Genomic DNA, 26094 nt, shown 5'->3' with positions numbered 1-26094 from the left:
AATCCACCCCGGAGAAGAAATCCGGTTTCCTCTTCCTAGTTTTTGTGTAAACATACTATACTGTATCTCCAGTGCATTAAAAACTTGTTTATTGTTTAATATCTTGTGCATCCATTCAATATGGTTGGTGTAAAGTGTAAAAAAAGAGGCTGTAGATAGTTAGCTTTGTTGTGTTAGCATCTAAACATTAGTCGGACTGGCTAATGGCTACTAAAGATGTAGCAGAAAAGGTACACGCAACTTACAGAGAGTGTGTTGTCGGTAAAGCTACTTTTTTGCCACCTTTAAGGGGTTTTATTTTTTCTTTTGCGATTTTGGTCATTTTCAGTGCATTGATCCTGAAATAAATTATTTTAAAATCTCGCAGACAGTACCTCCTGGAGTTCCAAGTGTAAAAAGGTTGTTTTCAGTTTGCTCTGTCTCTGATTAGGCTGACGTACCACCCAATGGACTGATAAGAATGTCATTGCTCATTGGCAACTTTTATTGAATGCTCTCTTACACCCAGTACCTACATTATACTGCCTGTCCTGATAATTTGTCTGGGCGGAACACAGAAACAGAAATGCATTGCTACGCTTGCTTGTTGTACAGGCTAGTTAAAAGGAGTGCAACAGTTATGGGCCGACTCATTCTCTCCTTTGCCAGCCAGGTTTCGGTTTAGCAACAACATTTGCATGCTACTTTGCGTGTGCCTGGCTGTCCAGGGATAGTTTAAAAACAGCAAAAATCAGCTTCAGGGGGAAAAAAGCCCACCACGGGAAAACAGACAAACATACATAGATATAGATAGATAGATAGATAGATAGATAGATAGATAGATAGATAGATAGATAGATAGATAGATAGATAGATAGATAGATAGATAGATAGATAGATAGATAGATAGATAGATAGATATTTTTTTCAATTTTTGATTTACCATTTTCAATTTATCAGTTCTGTGTTCCCACTTTCGTTTTTGCACACTAGCTGCGGGTTCTGCTCGAAAGATATGATCCTGGATACAAAATTAGTTTATTTTACAGGTAGTCCTTTCTCTCAGAGAATGTGAAATTTTTATCTCACTTGTGGGGGACTCAGAGGGATGTTACATATGTGACAGTTGTTAATTCCTTTTTCATTTCTATTTTTGGCATTTTTTTATTTGTATTTTGCCAGCATTGTAATAAAATACAAGCTTATTATACTGGGATAACAGACACTTTTTTTCAAAGGATCTTGGTCCGTCTGAGGTTGCTTTTCTGCAGCAAGCATTATCAGTGTTTATTACTGCCTATTCAGCAGGGATCCAAACATAAGTGTAAAATTAAATCGCAAAATAACTGTCCATGTCATAGACAACAACAACAAAAACATGCTGTTTTGCTAACGTTTATTGTGGCTTTTTTATAACATGATCTACCTTGTGAAAAATGTTGAGCCGTTTATTTGGACGTGTCCATTTTGAAAGCAAGAACTCTTTAGCGCAACATTTCAATAAGTTTTTATGCAATTCTAAATGTAAACCACTAATCATTTGAAGTAGGGTTGTACATTTGTTTTTCTACTGATACCTGTAACCGATAATATCCTGCTTCTTGAGACTGATACTAATATCAACTGTATGCTATATACACACACACACACACACATCTTTTTATTTTTGATGAACCTTTCTATTTTTTTACAATTATAGTAGCGTTAAACAGTTCCAGTATGCGTATCTCCAAAAAGCAGTGCTAGAGAGACTACAGCTTGAATTTATACATTGATCCATACTTATTTTGTCTGTCAATTTGTAATGTTTCATGTTCGAGCACAAAATACGTGCGCAGGGGTGCAACCAGAAAACAATCAATGCACAAAATAAACCTAGCTGCACTCAATAAATTTCAGAAGACCATACAATGACAATAGCTCACATCCTGAGCTATGCTCAACAATTCAATGGCTAAGCGCTCCTATGCCTCTCGAGCACAAAAACTAGAGGTAAAGAGGAGACACGATCAAGTTCTGCCACTCCATACTACTAAAGTAAATAAAAGTATTATAACGAGTTACATGAGTATACATTTTCCAAAAAGCAGTGATCACTTATTAAATACTATAGCTTGGATCCAAGTAACCAATTGTCTTTTTTTAATGTATATTAAGCCAATGACTGTCATATTTTCCCGTATTTGGTCTAATAGTTATCACACATCTATCCATTAACTGCACTGCTTATCCTCAGTAGGATCCCGGGGGCGTGGGAGCCAATCCCCGCTATCTTCGGGTAGTGGGCAGGGGACACCCTGAACTGATTACCTGCCAGTCACAGGGCACACAAAGACAGACAACTCACTCGCTCTTTCACACATAGGGACAATTTGGACTGGCAAATTAACCTGGCATGCTTGCTTTTGGAATGTGGGAGGAAACCGGAGGTCCTGTAGGAAACCCACGCAAGCACAGGAGAACATGCAAACTCTGCACAGGAAGGCTGGTAGCTGGATTTGAACCCATGACATGAGAACTGTGCCCTGCCGCCCAGTTATCGCACATCCGTAATTAAATGTTTTTGTAATGGATTTTGACTTGTACTTTTGCTTTTTCTGCATTTTGGTAAGATCATTATATGCTACTGAGTCAATGGCTAGTTCCGGACATCACCTGTATTCGATCCTTAAAGGTCCATCTGAATGGAACATATCCGCTTTTTCACATGAAACCCAGGCCACTTTCATTTGAGGTCCCAAGTCCATTACGTATTAAATCTTTTGGGTTGCGACTGCTGTTTGAGCGGTAAAGCCGCATTCCTGTGACCTGCATCACAATTCTGTTGAGAACAGAGAGATAGAGAACAAATTGAAACTCAGTACTGTACCTACTTTAAATTAATTGATGTTTTTTTTTTTGGTGGGCGCGTGCAATGATCAAAGCCCTGAAAAAAAAAGCCCAGCGAGAGAGAGTGAAAAACATGGAGAATAAAGGCTTCTGCGTCACGACAAGATGAAGGATTGGGACACCCTCTTAGCGAGAGGTAAAGAACGTGGAGCAGGTGTCCGGACAGTTCTGAATAAAAGACGCTCCGATATGAATTGGCATCGGAGATCTCAAGTCGACGGGTTCTGGCCGATCGGCTTGAATCTCGGCTGCCCCAAGCGGTGGGGTCGGTGTGGGAAGCTGCTGCTTTTTTAAGACACCTGGAAAGTTTTATTGTCTCCATTTTTGGACACTGCTATACTAGCGTGACACTCAGCATTTCTCCCTCCATCAACATTTTCCAGTCTGTGAATGTCTGTGAACCAGTTCTCACTGTGAAAAGCGTTAGGTGCCACAATTCTGAGGGTTTGTGCAAACTGGCGATCCATGTTGCAGTCAAATCAAATAAGTATCCTATTAACTACTTAAGAAATTAAAACCTATATGAATGTTACCTTGAAACTCTACTCAAGTTAAAAATCCTACTTTATGACCAACATAATTGTTTTTTGAAACAATTTTTATAAACCCTTAAGTTTAATATTGGAATTCAAAACACATTGAATTGCTGGCTTTTGTACTTGGATTTTTTGATGCCATCGCAGCAAAAACGTTTTTGGCTATCTTGCTTGATCTTGAGCTTGGGATTATAAGTGATATGAAATGGTGTGCATTTATTTAGCGCTTTTCAAGACACTGAAGACCTCCCAAAGCACTTTACAACGTGCTTCACAATTACCCATTCACCAATCTCAGTTTAAATTTGTCATTGTCGTTTTGGAAAACAACACTTTTAATATTTATGATAGATACTAGACGCAGTAGCTGTGATATTGACTGGGAGTATTTTTGACCGCCAGACCTCATCTTTCTTGGTTTTTCTCTCTGTAGCGTATAAGGCTGTCACTGGGTCAAGGACACTCCCACTGCTGCTAAAGAGGCCAAGGAGTGTGTAAACGATGGTGTTCCCCATCTTTACCATGCTCACACAAACCTTTTGATCTTTTTCATTCAAAAATGTTCAGTTGTACATAAACCAACCTATTTAATGGCATGCCAACCAAAGATTGATTGTGTGTGCATGTAAAAAAAGACTACAGTAAACTTACAATAAAATAAGGGAACAAATCTACATTTTAGGGATATTAGTATTAACCAATAACATTTATCTATATAGTTGTTTAAAAGTTAAATTCTTGATATTGAAGGTAATTTGATGCTACTTAAAAAAAGTGGAGTTTTTGAAAGGGTGCTGGAGCCTTTCCAGGGCATCTTAGGATAGTAGGCTGGATACACCCTAAGCTGATTGCCAGCTAAACCACAGGGTACCCAGAGGAAAATAACCCTAGTCTGGTTGGTGGAATCAAACCAAGGTCATCTGAACCGTGAGGGAGACATGCTACGTACTTTTTCTACCGTGCATCTTATGGAATTTCCTTTTCCAGTTAAACTGTGAGATCCCGTGTCTTGCAAGCGTAGAGTAAGATGAAAAAGAGCCACGCATGCATGTGTCTGATTTTTGTTTTTATTTCACTCCAGTATTCTGGTCTCCCCAAATAAGTTTAAGTCTGGCAAATGTGGCTGTAGTTTGAGCTATTCTGGCCATGATATCTGGTCGTCATCCCTCTCTTAGCATGACAGCTCTAAGATACTTAAATATGGTGACTGGTTTAATCGCTTGGTGGTTGATGGTGATGTTTGTGGTGATACTTTGAGGGTTGTTGGTCATTATTTCTGTTTTTTTCTGTGCTGATTTCCATCCAATAGTGGGTTCTAATCACATGCCGACAGAAAATATGCATGAGGCAAAACGATGGGAAATCTATCAAGTTTTCATCAACGGAAGAAAAAGTAATAACAAATCAGATCCATGTTTGCTGCATGTTTGGTTATTATTTAGTCGCCTCTTTTCTATCATTACTTTGTTTACTTCAATTGACAAACAGGGAGGATTAGTAAAGTTTTATATGAAAACACTGACGGTCTGTCATTTAATATATATGCTACGTGAATACAGCCACAGCTCACAAATATTCACAGTAACACAATTTTCAATCATGAAACAATACAGCCCAAAGGTGTCTATAGCTTTTTCTTGCTCTGATACGATGATTTAAGAGTTCCTCACTTTTCTTGAAGTCTGTCTGACCGTCCGTTCGTCCGTCCATCTGTTTGTCTGCCTTTTTGTCTGCCACTTTGTCTCTCTCTGTCTCTCTCTGTCTCTCTCTGTCTCTCTCTCTATGTCTCTCCCTCTCTTTCTTTCTCTCTGTTTCTTTATCTCTCATTCTCTGTCTCATCACTGGCTTTCACACTGGCTTTCTATTGTTTTGTTTCACTATCACTCTCATACTCTCTATTTTGCACTTTTTCTCTTTTTCACACTCGCTCTCTCTCCTCTACTCACGCACACACTGTCTCTTTATCCGTCCCTTTTACACATTGTCAGTACTTCTGTCTGTTTGTCTTATTACATAATCAGTATGTATACGTCTCTCTTACACTCTGTCTCTGTGATTTTTTTTTTCTGAAGCTATGAGCACTATGGTTTTCAAGGACCAGTGAGCTGGTCTGTGTGGGCTGCCTTACATGGCCACTTTTGATGTGGAAAATTCCTGCTGTTTGCTGTGAGTGGGCTGGATTATGGTCTGGGGCTTTAGAAGAGGAACATATTAGAAAGCTCACAGATATTGTGAGGCAATTACTTTGTCCCCTTGCCAATGATATGATGCATAGCACTGAGATGATTTTTTTACTGTCACTGCAGCCATGTTTTTATCCTGACACAGACTTCATTCCTTTGTTTTAACATGCCTGTGGCCAGTGTCAGTGTAATAGGTAACAACTGATTGGAACTTAATCTGTTTAGAACAGATTAAAAATGCTACATTTCAAATGGCTGTTTCTTGTTTTTTAACACCAAGAAAGTCAGTGATCTGTGAGAAAATTCAAGTATTAGTGGTGTAAGGGCAAGAAACGTTGATTCATTTTGATACATAACCCTCGCGATAAACGAGGTTTCACTGGATTAGGCATTTTTACTGTGTTAGTGATTTTCAATATGATTTTCACTGATAGCAAGTGCCGCTAAGTTGAAATAATGCACACATTTAATGTAAATTTAAATAATATGATTTAAACATGTGTAACATAACTAACTAAGGCCAGTTAGGTAAAGAGAAAGAAGTCTGATAAATGAGGGACTAAGTTAAACAAAAATGAAAGAGATACCAACTGCCTTGCAAAGTTTTTGGGTTCTGAGAGGATTTTAGCTTGTTTAGGTTGGTCATCTGGCGTTTTTATTTATTTATTTATTTATTTTGTTATTTATTTTGATTTAAAAAACATTTTCTCGTCAGTGGCTTTAGAGAGGATGCAAATGTCTTTTTTGAGTCTGTGGCACTGAATAATTTATCTGGTAGTTCAATCTTCTATTTTTTTTTTTTAATTTACCCATCTTTCTAGGTCAGTGGTTCCCAAATAATGGGGTGGCTGTGACCTTGTTTTTTTTTTTTTACCATTGTAGAATAAAGCACGTTAGCGCTCTGCATAGGGCGACAAGTGTTGACACGAAGTGTAACAGACCCTCGGGTCAAAATGTGAAAACAAAATTTAAGAGTAATGACATGATAGGCGGGCGGCATGGCAGTTGAGTGGGTAGCGTGTCCGCGTCACAGTTCTGATGTCATGGGTTCAAATCCTGCTATCAGCATTTCTTTGGGAAGTCTGGAGTGGGGCTTTGAAGTTTTCATACTCCTAGGAGGGCATGAAAGAAGATGATTAAGAAGCACTGCTCAATGTTTTAAATGTAAGGAAATATATTACAGGTAATTTTGCTTGGCTCATCATGATGTGGCTAATGTTCTCTCTGTTTCTTTCAGGAGGTCCATGAAATTCTAAAAGAATACGAACTTAAATACTGCTTTGTCGATCGCAATAAAGGCACAGGTAATACTCACAATGCACACAAGCATGAATACACACATACAGGTATACACTGATAACACATTTACAGACGCAGTAGCTGTGATATTGACTGGGAGTATTTTTGACCGCCAGACACTGCGAGAATAGTTATTTTAGTTTTGTCAACATTGTATGTTCTATGATAAAATACGGTATCAACATTTGAATTTCCAAATATGTGGACTCAAATTTTGCCAGAACCTTGATTATTTTTTGTCCTGTATACAATGGGGCTAGATATTGAAACAAAATTGAACAGTTTAATTTGATTTAATTGAGATTTTTCTTATAATTCACCTCACTTCAATCTTCTATCAATAAATATTGAATACATATGTTTACCAAGTATTTTCATACATCTCAAGAACATAAATTCCAACTTTAATTATGTGCAAGCAGTAACTGGTCAAAGGTTTTACTTGCATGTCACATTAGGATTATGAGAGATATGCAAATTACTATTGAATTATTAAAAGAACCTAAATTGTTCCCCATAATTCTTTAACACAGCCCTAATATATGTGGATCAGAAAATGTATTTCGGCCAACGTTATCTTCATTGTTAATCACTTTGGTGTGCTCAATAGTTGGTTCCCTTTACCAAGTTTTAAGCTAGGCTTAAAGTGTATTTCCTTTACATGAAAAACTGTATTTTATTCTTTGTTACACTATACCGTTTCAGTTCTTACTGGACTTTTTTTGGGGGGGGGACTGAGACATACTTCTCTGTTGCAGTAAGAGCAACACATTTTCACTCTAGTAAAAACAATTGGGCATTTGGCAGGACTATGATTGCTGGTTGACCTGTTTGTTGGGTGTTGGGTGCATTGCTAAAAAAACAAAAATTAGTTATAGTTACTAGTTACTTCATTTGAAATGTAACTCAGGGGTGTCAAAACTTTTCAGAAAGCAGGCCAGATTTGGCAATATAAAAATGTGATAGGGCCGTCTATTCAGCTTGGCATTCTTTGTACAGTCTTAAATAAATTCACCCTCCATGAAATGTTCACATGCTTGGACATCATGACCTCGTAGTTCGCCTTTGTATCATTTTCATTTGACTCGCAGGGTCTTGTGAAAAAGCCCTGCTGGGCCATTAAAACAGCTTCCTGTTGCTTCACATTTTCACAGTGTTCATTTCCAGTTAGCTTTTTATAGTCAGCATGTTTTGTCTTGTCCTCTTGATATTATATTCTTTGACAACAGCCGCAGTGTCTGGGCAGATTAGGCAGTACTCCAATTTCCTTTTTTCCTAGAAGCAGCATTTCTCACAATGAAATGAAATGAAATGATCTGCATTTATATAGCGCTTTTCAAGTCAATGACTTCCCAAAGCGCTTTACAATGTGCTCCACGTTTCCCAATAGCGGCCTTGCAGCCATGTAAGGCGCTAACCCGCTTATTGGGGGTATTAGGGGTTCAGTGTCTTACCAAAGGACACTCGACATGTAACACGGACGAGCCAGGATTCGAACTGGGATCCCTTGATCCCAAGACGAGCGCTCTACCTCCAACAGTTGAGTTATTTTATAACGAGTTAATCCCAACATTACTTGTGTATGTGGCCAATAATACACAATTTATTGTGCAAAAGGTGAATGTGGGAATGATTTACTAGTGTGTTGCTTGATTTTTCTCAACTGGGGTCCACTTTACAATCGTCACCCTAGAGTTGAACCAACCTACTACAGAAAACACTTTCTTTTCTTTTTCTGGATTGCAGATGTGAGTATATTCATTCAAGTTACCAAATTTTCTGGACTATGAGTCGCATTTTTTTATCATAGTTTCGCCCGGGGTGCCATTTATTCTCCGGTGAGTCTTATATGTCAAATTATGAACACATTATATCAATGATATATAATTTTTTATTACCAGTACCGTAAATTCCGGACTATAAGCCGCTACTTTTTTTCCCAAATGTTCAGCCCTGCGGCTGACTCAGTGAAGCGGCTAATTTATGGAATTTTTCTAACGGGGCAGAAATTTAAAAGGTAAGATTTAGACCAGTTGAATAAGTGCGCCAAGAAAGACTGCAATCTCTAAATTCTAGCATATATTTTCTGTAAAGTCAAGGTACGTTCCGATATTGAGATAGGTGCCATTGATTGTGATTGTTGTTAGAAGGAAGTTCAAGACGACTTACCGAGAATTTCACATTTACGGGGTGCCTTTTTTTCACAGGTGTGCTTGATACATTGCGAGCGTGATCCTACTAGCGTGTTGGTACCTTTCAAAGGCACGGTTTGGGATGAAAGTTATATTATTATTATTAAAGCTTTGAAAACTCTCTCGGTGTACCGTCTTTCTTCATAAATATGTGTAACCATGTATAATATGTATTTGCAACTGTATATTTTTGTCATGTATTTATTTTAGAGATTTATTCTGTTATGTGTTCTACGGACGAATCAAAAATAAGGGGCGAAGAAAACGCGGCCTGATGGGAAATGTGGTAAAGCTGTGTTACCGGTTATCTGACTGTTGTCGCAGCGGACAATAGTGGATATATATTTTTCCCACCCTTAACTTTGGAAATATACATTTTGTGTCCTTGGATTATTGGAATTACGGGTATCATTTGCTAATCATGATGTCAACTGTGGTTCTGAAATTGTATACTGTTTATGAAGTTACAAGTGTGGAATTTACATTTTTGCCTGGGTTAAAATTGTGACTGTCGCAAGTTTTACTGCAGGCGCCCGCGGCTTATACATGGGTGCGGCTTGTATAAGTACAAAAGTGCCAAATCACTCAAAAAGTGGTGGGTGCGGGCCTGTGTTGATCATTTCAAGCTGCTTTGTTGTCCCCCACATTTTTCGGCACAACACCGATAATTCATAAAAAAACACTAAGAATTGCAGAACAAAAATGGCACCGATAAGAAAATTATAGTCTTCGGATTACAAGATACAATTCGTGAAATATGCAGCTGAAAACAATTTTCGAGCCGCAGAATATAAGTTTGGAGTTTGAGAGAAGCAGAGGTGACGATGAGTGACGTAAGAGATGTAAAAGCAGAGGGAGGAAGCGGGTTATGGTCTACCTCCAAAGTTGGAGTTGTTTACTGGTAAACGTGAAGCTGAGGAAGAATGTTTCATCAGATTTAGTAAATTTGAGTAATACAGATAGTTTGGTAAACATGTTCTTTATGTTAAAGGTATCTGAATAACTCTTAATATGTTAAGTTGTTACTGACATAATCAGGCATGTCAATCATGCAATGTTCATATTCCGTACATTTATTAAGCCTGTAGTTCTCTATTTTATTTTAAATTTCCTTTCAAGATTACGTGTATGTTTTGGTGTAGTATTTTATCAAATTAATTTCCCCCAAATTTTAGACTTATACTCCGGGTGCAACTTATGTTTTTCCCTTTCTTATTATACATTTTTTTTTGCTGTTATGACTCATACTCCAGAGTGACTTCTAGTTTTAAAAAATACGGTTACTTAGTTAGAACTGTATCAATTTATCTATAAAGACAGCATTAACAGAACCCATCCAACAACTCATCATGTCAATTGGGAGGTGAGGGTGTGATTTTTTTTAATTAGAAAGGTAATACAGACCTCCTACTATGATATACAACGTAAGAGGAAAAAAGTCAAGCAGACAGACAGACAGACAGACAGACAGACAGAAACACACCAGCACATAAAGTATAGAGGAAATTTCCAAAAGGTTTTAGCACAGTCCTGTCCCTCGCACATGCGAATGTGACAAATGTGTCGCGCTAGCTCACAAACATTCATTTTAAAATTAAAATCATGTAAGTGTCTATGATTATCAATCATATTGATTTTATCGAGTTGACACCAGTAGTCCAATTCAAAAAGGTTTTGTGAGAACCCTTAGTGTTTAAACCCGTAAAAGATGGAGATGCTGAGATGCCCGGTTCACAGAGGGGTAAAAAGATGTTAAAAAAGCCAAAATAAGAGGTGTAACTAAAACACTTCACCAAGAGAGGTAACAGTGCGATCAGCTTTCTGTCTGTTAAAGCTATATATTATATAAACTCAGATGAAATCAGTCATTAAGTTTTAAAATCTCCCTTGCGAAGGAGAGAGCACTGTCGGGAGGCCATCTCGCCACAATCTCTCAGACAGAACTGGCTACTTCCGGTCAGGGGTGTGGTTTATTTTGAGTTGACACATAAACAGGAAAAGGAACACACATGAGCGCGACTTCACAAAAAAAGGAGACGAGATAGTGAAACGTATAAAAGATGAAATTAGACTTATGTTTGAACCGTGACTATATGTGTGTGTGAAAGAAATTGTTTTTATATTTAGGAATATAAAAAAAGGTTCATTGAAGTCTGAGAAATGCACATATCAACTTTACACTGTCAAAGACAGAGGGGGAGCACAACACGTTTCTATCCGCGGGAGTGTCCTCAGCTAAAGTATGCTAACTATTTTTCTTGTAGATTTTATATGTATTTCATGCGCTTTGCAAGAATGACAAACCTAATGTTTTCTCATTTGTGAGCATTTCTTTTTTTGTCTAGTCAAAAACACTGCCCTCAGCTTCCCAAATATGGTGTCACGTTGCATTGTGTCTCCATTGAAGGGGTCTTTTTCGAGCGCATGTAAGCCAGATGATTTGACACTGACTAAATAAAACTAAAGTCGTTTTTTTTGTCTCAAGCTGACATCAGACTTACAGTAGATTCAGCGCCTGTTGAACCTCCGGTATGAAATGTACCCCAGGTGAAAAAGGTGTGTTGACAAAAACTTTTCATGTAGTTTTTGTTGTTGAAATTGAAATTACCACTGGTGCTAGTGGGTATCATCATTGACAGAAAATTACATTTGTCATTAGTTTAGTTTTACAGTGCTATTTAACAGGAATGCAATCAAAGTAGCCTGTATGAGAGAATGAGAACATTGCAGAGTTCTGTCATGGGCCTCTGAATAAAAAAGAGATGGCTGAACAGCTCAGAGGTTATATTGTCATGAATAATTAAGCAGCCCTGTATTAGTACGTTATAGCAAGGATGTGGTTTTGCTGTGACGAGCCTTCTAAAATAAGCTCTATACTTGCTAGTTTCTACATATATATATATATATACATATATATATATATATATATATATATATATATATATATATATATATATATATATATATATATATACATACATACATACATACATACATACATACAGTCGTATGCAAAGGTTTGGTCACCCCTGATCATTTTCAAGGTTTTCCTTTATAAATCATTGGTTATTGGGATAAGCAATTACAGTTCAATATATCATATAGCAGACAAACACAGTGATATTTGAGAAGTGAAATGAAGTTCATAGGATTTACAGAAAGTGTGCAATAATTAATTAAACAAACGTAGGCAGTTGCATACAATTGGGCACCCTTGTTGTTTTATGGATTGAATACCTTTAGCACTAATTATTGGAACACAAAATTTGTTTGGTGAGCTCATTGTCCCTTGACCTACATAAACAGGTGAAACCAAGGCGTATTTAAGGTGGCCAGTTACAAGTTGTTCTCCTCTTTGCATCTTCTCTGAGGAGTGGCAACATGGGAGCCTCAGAACAACTGTCAAATTACCTGAAAACAAAGATTGTTCAACATAATGGTATAGGGGAAGGATACAAAAAGCTAGCTCAGAGATTTCAGCTGTCAATTTCCACTGTGAGGAGCATAAGGGGGAAATAGAAGGCCACAGGCACAGTTCTAGTTAAGGCCCGGATTGTCAGGCAAAGACAAATCTCAGATAAGGAGAGACGAAGGATGGTGAAAACAGTCAAACTCAACCTACAGACCAGCTCGGAAGACCTACAACATGATCTTGCTGCAGATGGTGTCACTGCGCATCGTTCAACTATTAAGCACACTTTGCACAAGGAGATGCTGTATGTGAGAGTAATGCGGCAAGAGCCACAAACAGAGTCGCTTGAGGTATGCTAAAGCACATTTGGACAACCCAGCTTCATTTTGGAATAAGGTGCTGTGGACTGATGAAACTAAAATTGAGTTATTTGGACATAACAAGAAGCGGTAAACTCTCAAAGGTGGTATATTAAAAGTTATATGTCCAATGTTGAAGAAACCAATACAAAAAAACTCTGGAGTTTAAAACAACATGCTAATTTTCTCTCTCTCTCTCTCTCTCTATCTCTCTATCTCTCTATCTATATATATATATATATATATATATATATATATATATATATATATATATATATATATATATATATATATTGTGTGCGGAAAATTCACTTTATCAAATCTGTTCAAAGCTGACTCAAATAAATCTTTTTTTGGGCTTGATTTTTTTTTATTTTTTTTATTTTATTGACTACTTTTCCAAATTCAGACCCAAAACTTCCATGTGGCTACTGACTATATAACACAACCAGAAGCACCAAATCCCTTTAACAAACCACTTTTACGTTTAAAATAAACCTTGGAGCTCGTTTTTAATACACCTTTAAATTTCTCTTTGAATTGCTGTAAATTGTTTTTGCAGACAAAAAGTAGCAGGCTCTGGTTGAGTTTATATACAAGGACCTTCATGTTTACTGTCATGGTTTATAATGACAACACTGCTGACAAGAATGTGTCAGATTCTAATGGTACCATTCCTCTTGAGAAAAGCCCGTGTTGTCTATCTGTCCATGAGACTAATACTATTTTATAATTGGTGTGAGGTCCCAGCAGTCCTAGCATATCTCATAAATACAGACACGAAAGAACTCCCAAGAACAGTGGCTATGTTTTCCATGCTAATTTGCTTGATCAGGTAGTGTTACACTTACACAAACACACGCACACACATGCATGCATGCACGTACACAAATACACAAGTAGAATGAAACCTTTTAAATCAAACTATATCAACAGTTCCAATCTTCCTGTGCAGAGTTTGTATGTTCTTCCCGTGCTTGTGTGGGTTTCCTCCCACGTCCAAAAACGTGCATGTCAGGTTAATTGGCCGGTCCAAATTGGTCCTAGGTGTGAATGAGCAAGTGAGTTGTCTGTCCCTGTGTGCCCTGCGACTGGCTGGCAACCAGTTCGGAGTGTCCCCTGCCCACTGCCCGAAGATGGCTGGGATGGGCTCCAGCACCTCCCACGACCCTATTGAGGATAAGCGGTGCAGATAATGAATGGATGGATGGATATATCAACAGTAAGCTTGTTGACCTCAAATTTTTTCACATTTTACAATATATTACGCATAGAAAAGGAAATATTTAAAATGAAAATATATTCCTATGTGCTGGTTATATGTGCAGGTGATGATGTGCACTGTGAAGAACTTGTGATCAATCCTGTCTATTTTATTCGTTTGATTTATTTCATTACACTTCACAATGAGGCATAAATAGTGTACTTCACATTGCTCCCTGCTTTAAAAATTAGTGAGTGTGCTTTTACTTTCATTGAATTAGCATGCAGTTGTCGGAGAAGGAGAAGCTGCGGTGTGCTTCACTACATGACCATATCAGTTCCCACTCGGCCTCTTCTGTTGGACTTATTAAGTCATAACAATGACGGTGTTTATGTCTGTCTGTTTGAAAGTGCCCTGCCGTTTCTTATGTGCATGATTCAGAAGACCATGCTATCAGAAAGTACATGTTCCCGAATTGTTTTTGTGGTTATCGTCCAAGCTGTTACAGTTGCAACAGCCATCCTTGCAATTCACAACACACTATCAAGTTTACAACGGTTTTGTATGCCAAATTCTCCCTACCATGCCTTTATTGCTTTCTTCTCGGATTTAATATCATGCTTTGGTTACCTGTATTGTTTTAAGAGCTATCTCCTATTTCATATTTTGCACCAAAATGCAATGACATAAATATAGCTCTTTTACATAATTGATTTGTTACAGTCCAGTCAGTCTGATGTGAATGCTGTCTGTCATATAGAGCAAATTTGTATCCAACTTCTATGTCTAATAAATTTTAATTATTCATTTCTAACTATTAGAGATAAAAGTATGAGAAGACAAGGCACATATACAGGAATGTGTTACATAAGGTGAAGGTTTAGATGTAAAAATATGTTGTGATGGCAACCATATTCAAATTGTTTTCTTGTTAAATGACAGTAATTCTGTGGCTACTCTCATTTCAGTTAATCACAAGACCCAAGCCTGATTAATACTCGATCAATCCAATTAAGAAGTATTTACTTAGGACTAGACTCACGAAAGGAAGTTGGCTTAAAGTTCCCAAAACTTGCAGCATATGACAATACAAAAAAAATACTAATTACAGTTATAGATTTTTATCATCATAGAAGGCATAACCTTATAATTACTTAAGCTAAGGATTCTAGCAAACTAAGGCGAGGAACTCTAACCATAAATGGAAACAGCAAGGAACACACAAATAAACATAACTTTACTTGACATTCCACTCCTTCTCATGTGAGATAAATGGAAGTCCATTTTGACAGGTGAACACCAGCTAAGCAAGGTGGATGCTCGCCTCACATTTGACATTAAAAATTCAGCGGATTTTTTGTCAACATATAATAGTTTTTTGGCTGCATTGTTTCCAACATGTACATCATTGATTGATCTGCAAAATGAAACACGACCAGGATCATGCATAATTTTTCAGTCTAGAACTCCAAAGAGTTACTTTGAAATTATATTTGTTTTAGCCCTGCTGTTATTATAACCATCATAAATAATATGAATGAGTAACAAGGATTTTATTTAGACGTAATTGTAGATAGATAATGAAGATAAGTCACTGGGCAGCCAAATGTTATTTCCCTGGTGATCAAAAAAGGGGCACAACATCAGCGTATTTTTACAACGGTTAACAGACAAGAAATGTCAATGGGAAAATCTTTTCATGAAGGTCTCTACAGTTTAGTAAATGTGTGGTTTATTTGACGGAATAATCTATAATAAATGCAAACACACACTTCAAGTTGGATTACAACAACGGAACAAGGAAAATAATTCACTGAATGTTTTTGGGCTGGAAGAAAACTGAAAGGGTGCCGTAAAAAAATGATGTGATAACGTCGCCTCAAACGTAAGGTGAGCCTTGCGGAGGTTGCTTTTACCCTCGTGTTATGCAAGTTTTTGTTGCATACTTTTCATTTTGGGCATCAGATGAAACCTGTCAGACAATAAGTTAACACTTAATTTCTGTATGACATACAATGTGTTCATCCCCAAAGTTAATTGGCTGGTGCTAAGCTATTTGCGATCAGAGTTTAATTTATTTCGCCATTTCCATCTCAGTTTTTGGCCAAGTGTTTCACATTTCTGTTTCACCCTAAAATTGTCATTTCTCTGTACCTGCGGGTCGTTGTTTATTCAATCTGATGCCACGTTTACACAAGAAATCTAAACACAAAAAAGGAATCGATTTCTAATTGATTATACTGCGCAAGAAAACAAAGAGAAGGAAATAGAGAATACTGAGAATGTTGAGTGACAAACAGGCGTGTATACTAACTTTGGAGGTGTGATTCAGTTGTTTGGCCAACTTTGCGTAACGGTAATGTGCATATTGCAAACGAAGCACTACCATGGTGAGATGAGAGGTCTAGCAGCTTCAACCACCAAAAGACTTGGTTTCCAGTCAGTAGGGTAAAAGTATTAAAAAAAATAAAACGTGTGAAAGTTTGGAGTATGTTCCGGTGTGTTTCTTGGGCAGAGGTCCAGGAGAAGAGGGCTATTTGGGTAGCGTTCACAAGAAGGAAGAGCGCGAATGGTGGGCGGCAATCCTTTTCAAGGGTTTTGTATGCAAACGTCTGTGGGTGGAGTTAAGTTCTCCCTCTCTGGCATTGTACTGCCTAAAAGCCAATTTGGGCAGAAACAGCTCAATCACACTTACACCAATTACTATGCAGAGAATGTCAACATTATGTAACAAGGAGTGCATATAAAATGCAGGAATAAAGCGGCCGCAAAATGATATGACTCATATTTTTTATTTTCAGAATAATTAAATGATTTAAGATTTCTGTCTATGTATCTATCTACCCTGGTCATATCCCTCGAGAGGGGTGACCGACAGTAAGACAAACACATGCACACAAAAAAAAAAAAAGAAAAAAAAGGGAAAAAGTAGCCTGCCTCAGTGGGGAAGGCAGTGGATCCCACGGCATCATTGTTACTTTTTGATGTAAGTGAAAGATTAGTCATGTTAGTTGTGTTGAAATTCTAATTTGTTTACTGTAAAATTTTTCAGAGAGCTTTTATTTAAATTTATGACAAATATTTTTTGTTTCTTTTTCATTATTAAAAATTTATTACGAAAATGTTTTAAGCTCTTACAGGTGATGAATATCAGCTCCAAATATCGGTTATCGACCTCCCCTTAATAATAATAATCGGTTTCGGTATTGGCCCTAAAACACCCATATCGGTCAAACCCTAGTTTAAAGTTTATATTTGTGTCAAATCCATGCACAAAAATAAAATTGTATAAATAAACAAAACAAAGACATACTGCCTAATGTCAATTTAGAAAATAAAAAATAGCCCACCACCCGATCAAATGGAGTAGACACCATGTTTGTATGCCAATCACATCTGTCAGAAATGGTATTGCTACTACTGTATGAGCCAAACATCTTGCAATTAAAAGGCTTTTGCAGCACAAGTTTGAATACAACTCGTGGGTTACAAACATGTTCACTGACTTTATAGACAAAAGACTGCAAGGCCAAGACTAGATGATAATGCAGTTTTTCCCAAGTGTTTACATATGTGTTTTTGCGGTGTTGAATTATGGCTCAGACAATATAAACACGGATAAGGGTCAGATCACAATAAGCGATGCAATGGAAAAAAACAAGGTCATCGCTGCACTCATTTTTGAGCTATTCGCCAATCGTATACAGTATATTGTATTTATTTATTTATTATTATTATTATTATTATATTTTACCACAAATGTTATCTGCTCTCGCTCAGTGCAGAATTCAATATTTCACTAGATGTCACTTTAACATAAAAATGAGCTGAAGAACTGTACAATCGGAAGAACTCACAGTACATTAACCGAGAAAGATCACTCTTTGCAAAGCCTACCTCAACTTTTATTTTGTGAGATAAAAAGACCACTTCAGCTAGCAATGAAACATCCAACTCCGTGTGAAACCTGGCGAATAAGCGCAAACAAAATAATGAATCAAAACACGAACGTTTCACATTATCTTTTGTTCAATGTACTGTTTGTCGACATGATTTTAATGGTAGATATGGGCCACAGCACTCACAGCACTAGGTGGGAGAAAAGCGGCAATGCACTACCATCCTAAATAGGTTAAGTACTTCCTTATTTGGAAGTGCTAACCAGCCATGCACCACTCTGTGCTTTCTAAGCCCCGTCACCTATTATTTCAACTATATTCCTGACACCACATGATACTTTCCATGACCTTTGGGCTAAAATCAGGAGTAATTATCATTAGGGCCTCATTTCATAACAAAATGGCTTCTTGAGGCTTTAGAAAATTAGCATGTTGTTTTAAACTCCAGATTTTTTTGTATTGGTTTCTTCAACATTGGACATATAACTTTTAATATACCACCTTTGAGAGCATTTTTTAATTTTTTTCCTTTTCCAATGCATAATTTACTACAGCTTGGAGAAACAATAAATGTACTCAAATGTAAAAGCCCATAATTAAAGTGTAAAATAATGTTCCATCTTTTATCTAATGTTCTGTAATTTTTCTTGCAGCCCACTGAGTAAATGGAAACCCATTGTATTCAGGTTATTTTTAATGTATTTTTTTCATTAGAGAAACATTTGTGGAGAATTTCACACCATCCCACGCTTCCCATACTACATTTCCCTTATAGCCGCGTGAAAGGGAAAACAATTTTGTCCACCTGTAATGCCTAATGTGACCTAACATATTGTTTTTAAAGACAATTGGATTTTTCATGTCAAACATCCAGCCCTTAATAGATACAAACCATTTTGGATGAGGCTTGTGGTAAATAATTTGGTTGAAAGCAGAAATGGAGCGAGTAATAGACAATACTGTTGATTTAAAACAGAATAGAAATGTATGAAGTCAGTTATTGGGAGAGAGATAACTTTGAATGAAACAATAGTGTGCAAATGATCGGTACTTGAGGTAAGACTGGGCCTAAAAAAATCTAGGCTGGGTCAGGCTTGTACACCCACAGGCCCAAGGGCTTAAGATATTACCTTTAATTGGTACAGAGGTAAATGGCACGGACGTCAACAATTTTGAAAAATAGATTTGTGTTAATCTTGCTGTCATCATCTTACATGAAATTTTCCGAGACAGGGGTGCAGTCATCATATTCAGATTCCAGACCAAACATTAGTTTTTTGATTTGGTCTACTCCAGTCCCAACTGTACACTTGTATGTGATACTGTATCTGTCGGTGATTTGACGAGATGGGAACAAAGTTTGATGCCTACGATTACAGGGGATTTACAGCAATATGAAACGGTTTGAAGGTCTGTTAGGGATATTTATTTTTTCTCTTTTTGGGAAGTTGCACGCTTTGAGATGTATCACGGGAAAGCTCAGCGCAATCACTCGACAATTACGTCATTGCTCTTTCAACATGTGTCACGGGACGTGGTGGCGTGGAAGGTGACCGGACCAGAACGGAGGCAGGAGGCATGAAGGGAGAACTCAAATGCGTTGACGATCCATAGGTTTTATTTAATAAAATAAAAGTCGCCCAATACTCCGAGGCAAAACAGAACAATACAGAGTTCCTCCGGCACGAACTCAACAGGACAAGGCATAACAGACTAAAACAGGACAAGGCATAACAGACCGGGATTGTGAATAATGAGTAATGAACCAGCACCCGCCAAACCCAAAATCCAGCCTTAAATTGCAGAACAGCAATCAGCTGATCTGCTTCAGCTTGAGTTCGGGGGCGTGGCATACTGGTCGTCATGGCGACCGTGACAGAGCCCCCCTCTTAAGGGACAGCTCCCGAGGTCCCAAAAAAGAAAAAATTACTACCTCGCGCCCCGGAATGGTTCGACGCTCACGATTGGGGCAACCCCGCTCCCTCCTCCGAACACGCAGGAACGGGGAGAGGCAGGCGCCATCTGCGTCGGGCGGATCGGAATCGGCGCTCGGCAGGGGGGGTCCGGCGGGCAAGCTGGACAGGGGATAACAGACAGGCAGAACCGACGAGAACAGGACAGGCAAAATCAGGGCAGAATCAGAACAGGTAAACAGGACAGGCAAAATCAGAACAGGCCACTACAGAAGAGTCGCGCTCAGGTCAGGCCGATGCAGAAGAGTCGCACTCAGGTCAGGCCGATGCAGAGGAGTCGCACTCAGGTCAGGCCGATGCAGAAGAGTCGCACTCAGGGGGTTCAGATGCAGAAGAGTCGCACTCAGGGGGTTCAGATGCAGAAGAGTCGGACTCAGGGGGTTCAGGTGCAGAAGAGTCGGACTCAGGGGGGGATCAGGTTCAGAAGAGTCAGACTCAGGGGGGGATCAGATTCAGAAGAGTCAGACTCAGGGGGGATCAGATTCAGAAGAGTCAGACTCAGGGGGGAACAGATTCAAAAGAGTCAGACTCAGGGGGGAACAGATTCAGACTCAGGGGGAACAGATTCAGAACAGACAAGACAGGACAGGAAAGACTGAACAAAATCAGTACAGGGAGACTCAAGGCAGGCATGGGAGTCGAACAGGCAGGCATGGGAGTCGAACAGGCAGGCATGGGAGTCGAACAGGCAGGCATGGGAGTCGAACAGGCAGGCATGGGAGTCGAACAGGCAGGCATGGGAGTCGAACAGGCAGGCATGGGAGTCGAACAGGCAGGCTTGGGAGTCGAACAGGCAGGCTTGGGAGTCGAACAGGCAGGCTTGGGAGTCGGAGTCGGACTTGCACGCAGGGGAGAGGGAATAGCAGGCAATCGGCACGGGAGTCGGGCAGGCAGGCGTCAATTCTTCCTGGGACCCCATTCGAGGCACAGCAAGGGCCACGACGGGCGGGGCTGTGGTTCGAACGGGCAGGGAAGGCCAACTCAGTAGGCGCCTGCCGAACTGCGCTCTCCAGCTCCCCAAGTCGCGCTGGGATCGTTCGCTGAGTTCTATTTGTTGGCTGGTTCATTCTGTCACGAGTCGTGGTGGCGTGGAAGGTGACCGGACCAGAACGGAGGCAGGAGGCATGAAGGGAGAACTCAAATGCGTTGACGATCCATAGGTTTTATTTAATAAAATAAAAGTCGCCCAATACTCCGAGGCAAAACAGAACAATACAGAGTTCCTCCGGCACGAACTCAACAGGACAAGGCATAACAGACTAAAACAGGACAAGGCATAACAGACCGGGATTGTGAATAATGAGTAATGAACCAGCACCCGCCAAACCCAAAATCCAGCCTTAAATTGCAGAACAGCAATCAGCTGATCTGCTTCAGCTTGAGTTCGGGGGTGTGGCATACTGGTCGTCATGGCGACCGTGACAACATGACTTTGCATACTTAATAGAATACCTGCCCATTTATAAAAACCATCCATCTATTTCGCTACCTTACCCATGTATCCATATAACATTTAGAGAGCAGCTAGAGATTGCCCCAGCTGAATGAAGGGTCCCATGCACTCTGCCTGACTGTCAAATCAGCATCTGTAGTACAGGACATTAATCGAAACAACCAAATCTAAATTGATCATCATTTACCACAGTTACTGCAAATGTTTCAAATAGCCCTACTAAATGTAACAGTATTTTTCTGGCATGCCATTTCAAATTCGTTAGAGTGTACAGTATATGTGTGCGTCACAGTGTATTCCACCTACATTGTGGCCCCCTTTTGGCTTTATTGCTAATGTGTTGTCTTTCTCTTTGTGTAACTGTCCGTCTGTCCATATGACTGCCCGTCCTGTTGGTTACATGTTGCACAAATTCTTGACATTTGACCATATTTGAGCTGTCATTTTACTTCCATGTGTATGTTGTGAATTGGGCAAAAATGTCTGCTTTGAATGTCTGTCTCTGACAAATCTGTTTGTTTGTACCTTCATTTCTTCGTGTTGGTTCTTTTTTGTCTGTTCCTTTGTGGCTGTTTCCATAATGTCACTCCTCCAGCCTTTGTGACTTTGCTGAACGGGGACCAGGCTCAGGATGCCATCCGCTCCCTCCATCACAGCACTGTCCGGGGACGCCTGATCAATGTCACCCTGCAGCCTACAGACTCCCTGCTTTGCCTTACCAACGTGCCCCACACCTTCACTGCCCAGCAGTTTGAGGAGCTGGTGCGTTCCTACGGAAACATCGAGCGCTCCTTTCTGGTGTACAGCGACCTGACGGGCCACTCCAAAGGCTATGGATTTGTCGAATATATGAAGAAAGATTCAGCGTCACGGGCTCGCTCTGAGTTGCTGGGAAAACAACTGGTGGGTTGCAGGTTACAGTATTATAAATGTATTATTGAGGGTTCAAAGGGTACAGCTCCATACAATGTAGAAAATGAACATTTAATAGCTCTTTTTTCTAGGTTTTTGTGAACAATTTTAAGTTTGAAAAAGTACATTTGCAAATGATTTCCTACTTTGGGGATGATAAATGGTACAGGGGTTCTCGTGGATCCTTGAAAAGTCTTAATTTGCATTGAATGTTAGTTTAATTTTCTTACATTTAAATTTCGAAAGTCCTAAAAATATGAACACATTGACAACATTTTAATTTTTTTAAACTTAAAAGATTTAGCAACATTTATCGATTGTCTTTTTTAATAATTTAATGATTCACTTTAAGACTGTGATGTGGTTTCAATCAGGCCTTTCAGAGCAAACGCATGTCAGGTCTACCAATTAGCATAGCAACTGCAGACACATACATTTACTTTGGACCTTCGGAAAGTGTACATTTAATGAGAAATGGCTGTCCAACGAAGATTTTTTTGCTATGGCTAAAAGCTGTGCCAGGTATTTTGTAGGAGGCACCATATTATTGTGTTAAGTAATATTTGTGTTTTTTGTTTTTGTTTCAATTGTCAGAGGTTTTCTGTCGACTTGGTCTTAGATTAGATTTCCAAAGCATTGGAAAACTCTTAAAAAATTATTGAATTTAAGGTGCCTTAAGCTGTAGGAACCCTCTGCTAGTATTCTAACCGTGTTTATGTAATACAATTACCAGTACAGTGTATAAGTAATGCATTGATCAGTTCATCCATCAAATATTCAGCAATATTCATTCATTCATTCATCCAAATGTAGGAATACTGGGGTATGTATTCTTAAGCATTTCTGTGTAACTCCCGAGACAAAAAGTGGACGTCAATGACATTTGCTGTGATTTTGTAGGGAGATCGCTCACTGATGGTGCAATGGATGGATGTCAACCAGTTGAGCCAGGAAGAGAATCTTCACTCCAAATGTGTATGTGTGGATAGACTCCCTCTTGACCTCTTTGACTCTGAAGAGATGACCCAGATCTTCTCAGAAACATATAGACCAGTCTTCTGCCAGGTAGGACTTAAAGAAAAAACACTCACACATACAAACCTTTGCATGGGTGCATAGTACTGGCATTAATGGGTCTTACTTGCAAGGCATCCGCAAAGGGATGTCTTGCAGCCTCCCTGAATTGGAACACTTTACATTCATCAATATTATGTACATCCTAATATTACGTGACTGATGTGAACATAGCTCAATAAGTAGGGGAAATATGATAGTTTACTACTTTTAAAGAATAATACTTCAATCAGGGCTAATATTACATAAGTCAAATACTTGCACTTGCCCTTGGTGCCCCCATGTATCAACTAATGTTCAAAAGTGTAATGAAATACATGTAAAACAAATAACTGTATTTTTAAAAAAATATTTTAGAAAGAAGCAATAATTATCACAGAAATAGAACCGTCACTTAATCTATCATTTAAAAAAAAAAAAAAAAGAATTTGGTTGACTTAATAATAATCCAAATACAATTACATCCAAAAAATGTAGAGGAAAATGTATTTATTGATGATTTAAAATGGTTCAGTCCAAAAGCCCAAAAACGGTTCGGGCTGGGAAGGTTCTGGGTCGGCCGTGTTGGGTGTAGTTTGGGGTTTGTTGTGGGTAGTTGGGGGATAGGTGAGGCAATCGGGTGGGTGGTTATAGCAGTGGGTTAAAGACGCAACAAATTCCATTCATATCCCACCGGGAATGAGAGGACCACCATAAATAAATAAATAATAATAATTTATATATGTATATATAATATATATATATATATATATATATATATATATATATATATATATATCGGGCACTCCGGTTTCCTCCCACATTCCAAAGACATGCATTTCAGGTGGATTGGCCGGTCCAAATTGTCCCTAGGTGTGAATGAGCGAGCGAGTTGTCTGTCCTTGTGTGCCCTTCGAATGGCTGGCAACCAGTTCAGGGTGTCCCCTGCCCACTGCCCGATGATTGCTGGGATGGGCTCCAGCACCCCCGCGACCCTACTGAGGATAAGCAGTGCAGCTAATAAGATGATATGTGTGTGTATATATATATAGATAGATAGATAGATAGATAGATAGATACTTTATTCATCCCCTAAGGGAAATTCACATTTCCAGCAGCATCCCTGAGTAACTAAATAGTGCTACACAGAATACATAATGCAGTAAGATTCGGTAATATCCAATGTAGGTGGTGTGGTTTAATGTGGGCCTTTACTCTGCCGGGTGGAGTTAAAGAGCCTCATGGCATGAGGAAGAAAAGATCTCTTCAGTCTGTCCGTAGTACTTGTTCTCTTGCTCAGCAGTCCAAAAGTCTATACAGACCAACTCCATAGGCTCAGAGGTGACTATGTTCTTGAGTGGTGCACGGTTGTGTGGTTCCGGTGTTTTCCCTACTACACAGCGCTGACAGGATTTGACATAATTCACAACATCACGTTCCATGCCATTCCAGAAGAATCGTTGCCTCACCAGAGACAAAGTACGGTTCTGGCCTTGGTGACCTGCTGAGTCATGTAAACCTTGAAGGACTTTCTGTTTCAATGAATCAGGCACCACAACCTGGAAGATTTTCTTGGCCATGTGAGGATCTTTCCTTATTTTGTAGAGCATGCCATTCTGTATGGTGAGTCTGCTCCAATGCTTCAGTAGTTTCATCACACTAGGCGACTCGACAGCTCTCTCACGCCTGGTAGGTCTCTTGTGTCTATGCACAAAGTACATGGTTCTGCTTATTGTGTTGTCCTGTTCTTGTAAACCAACAAGCTGACTCTGTGGGAGTGCCGTTGACTGATCTCCCTTCTGCAGAAGATTGAAGTTGGCATCTGTTCCCATCACTTGACCCACACCACCAGTGGACTGAGCACTGAAGACAGCAGCAACCTCTTCTGATGTCACAGAACCATTGGAGCCTGATGGAATTGCCCTTTTTACTGACTCGTCTGATGTCCCAGCACTCTCGTCTACAACAGCGTGACAATTGTTGGATACTCTGAACACCTCTTGCACAGTACTGTTGTTCACCCTGTTGACTTGGTCCAAGAGCGAAGTATAGGGCTCGGTAACAAGGCGATGACCCACACATGACCGTACAAATGGCTCACGGCTCAGAGCGTCGGCTACGATGTTCTTTGGGCCGGGAATATACTTCAGGTCAAAATTGTATGCAGCTAGCTTAGCTACCCACCGCTGTTCACACGCATCAAGTCTTGGTTTGGTCAAAATGTATGTAAGTGGGTTATTGTCGGTCCACGTGGTAAAGTGTCTTCCTTTCAACCAATGGCTGAATTTATCACATACCGCCCATTTCAAGGCAAGAAATTCGAGCCTGTGTGCAGGGTAGTTGAGCTGGGAGCGAGAGAGCGTCTTACTTGCAAAGGCGACTGGTCTGGCTACTTTTCCACCAGGTGGCAGCTGTGACAGGACTGCTCCAATCCCATCAAAGGATGCGTCGACAGCCAGAATAAACGGCGCATCAAAATCTGGGTGGGCCAGAGTGACACCTGTCACGAGGTCGTGCTTCAGTGTTTCAAAGGCGTTCTGGCATGCATCGGACCAATCTGCAGGCGTCAGCTTCACTTGACCTTTCTTGCGGGCTCTCTTGCGCTTATGCTTGTCACCAGATTCAGATGTGAGCCTGAACAGAGGTTTTGCCTTCGCAGAACATGCTTCAATGAAGCTTTGGAAATACATCACCATGCCTAGAAAAGATCTGATTTTACTAGGGCATGGCGTCTTGCCATCCGACTCCATT

General features: G+C 39.4%; 1 protein-coding gene across 3 annotated transcripts in view; it reads left to right on the top strand.

Moving 5' to 3' along the window:
- The window catches only part of raver2 (ribonucleoprotein, PTB-binding 2), a 71031-nt gene that overhangs the window by 5705 nt on the left and 39232 nt on the right, over positions 1–26094 (top strand). For all 3 annotated transcript variants that reach the window (XM_088350438.1, XM_088350437.1, XM_088350436.1), the window contains exons 2-4: positions 6825–6891; positions 21974–22281; positions 23191–23355. In XM_088350438.1, coding sequence (XP_088206564.1) covers positions 6825–6891; positions 21974–22281; positions 23191–23355 — 540 coding nt within the window. The remainder of the gene's footprint in view (positions 1–6824; positions 6892–21973; positions 22282–23190; positions 23356–26094) is intronic.

The sequence above is a fragment of the Urocampus carinirostris genome, chromosome 12, assembly GCF_059441175.1.
Source record: "Urocampus carinirostris isolate Australia breed hairy pipefish chromosome 12, RoL_Ucar_1.0, whole genome shotgun sequence".
In the NCBI taxonomy this organism is placed as follows: Eukaryota; Metazoa; Chordata; class Actinopteri; order Syngnathiformes; family Syngnathidae; genus Urocampus; species Urocampus carinirostris.
This window is presented reverse-complemented; position numbering and strand designations above follow the sequence as displayed.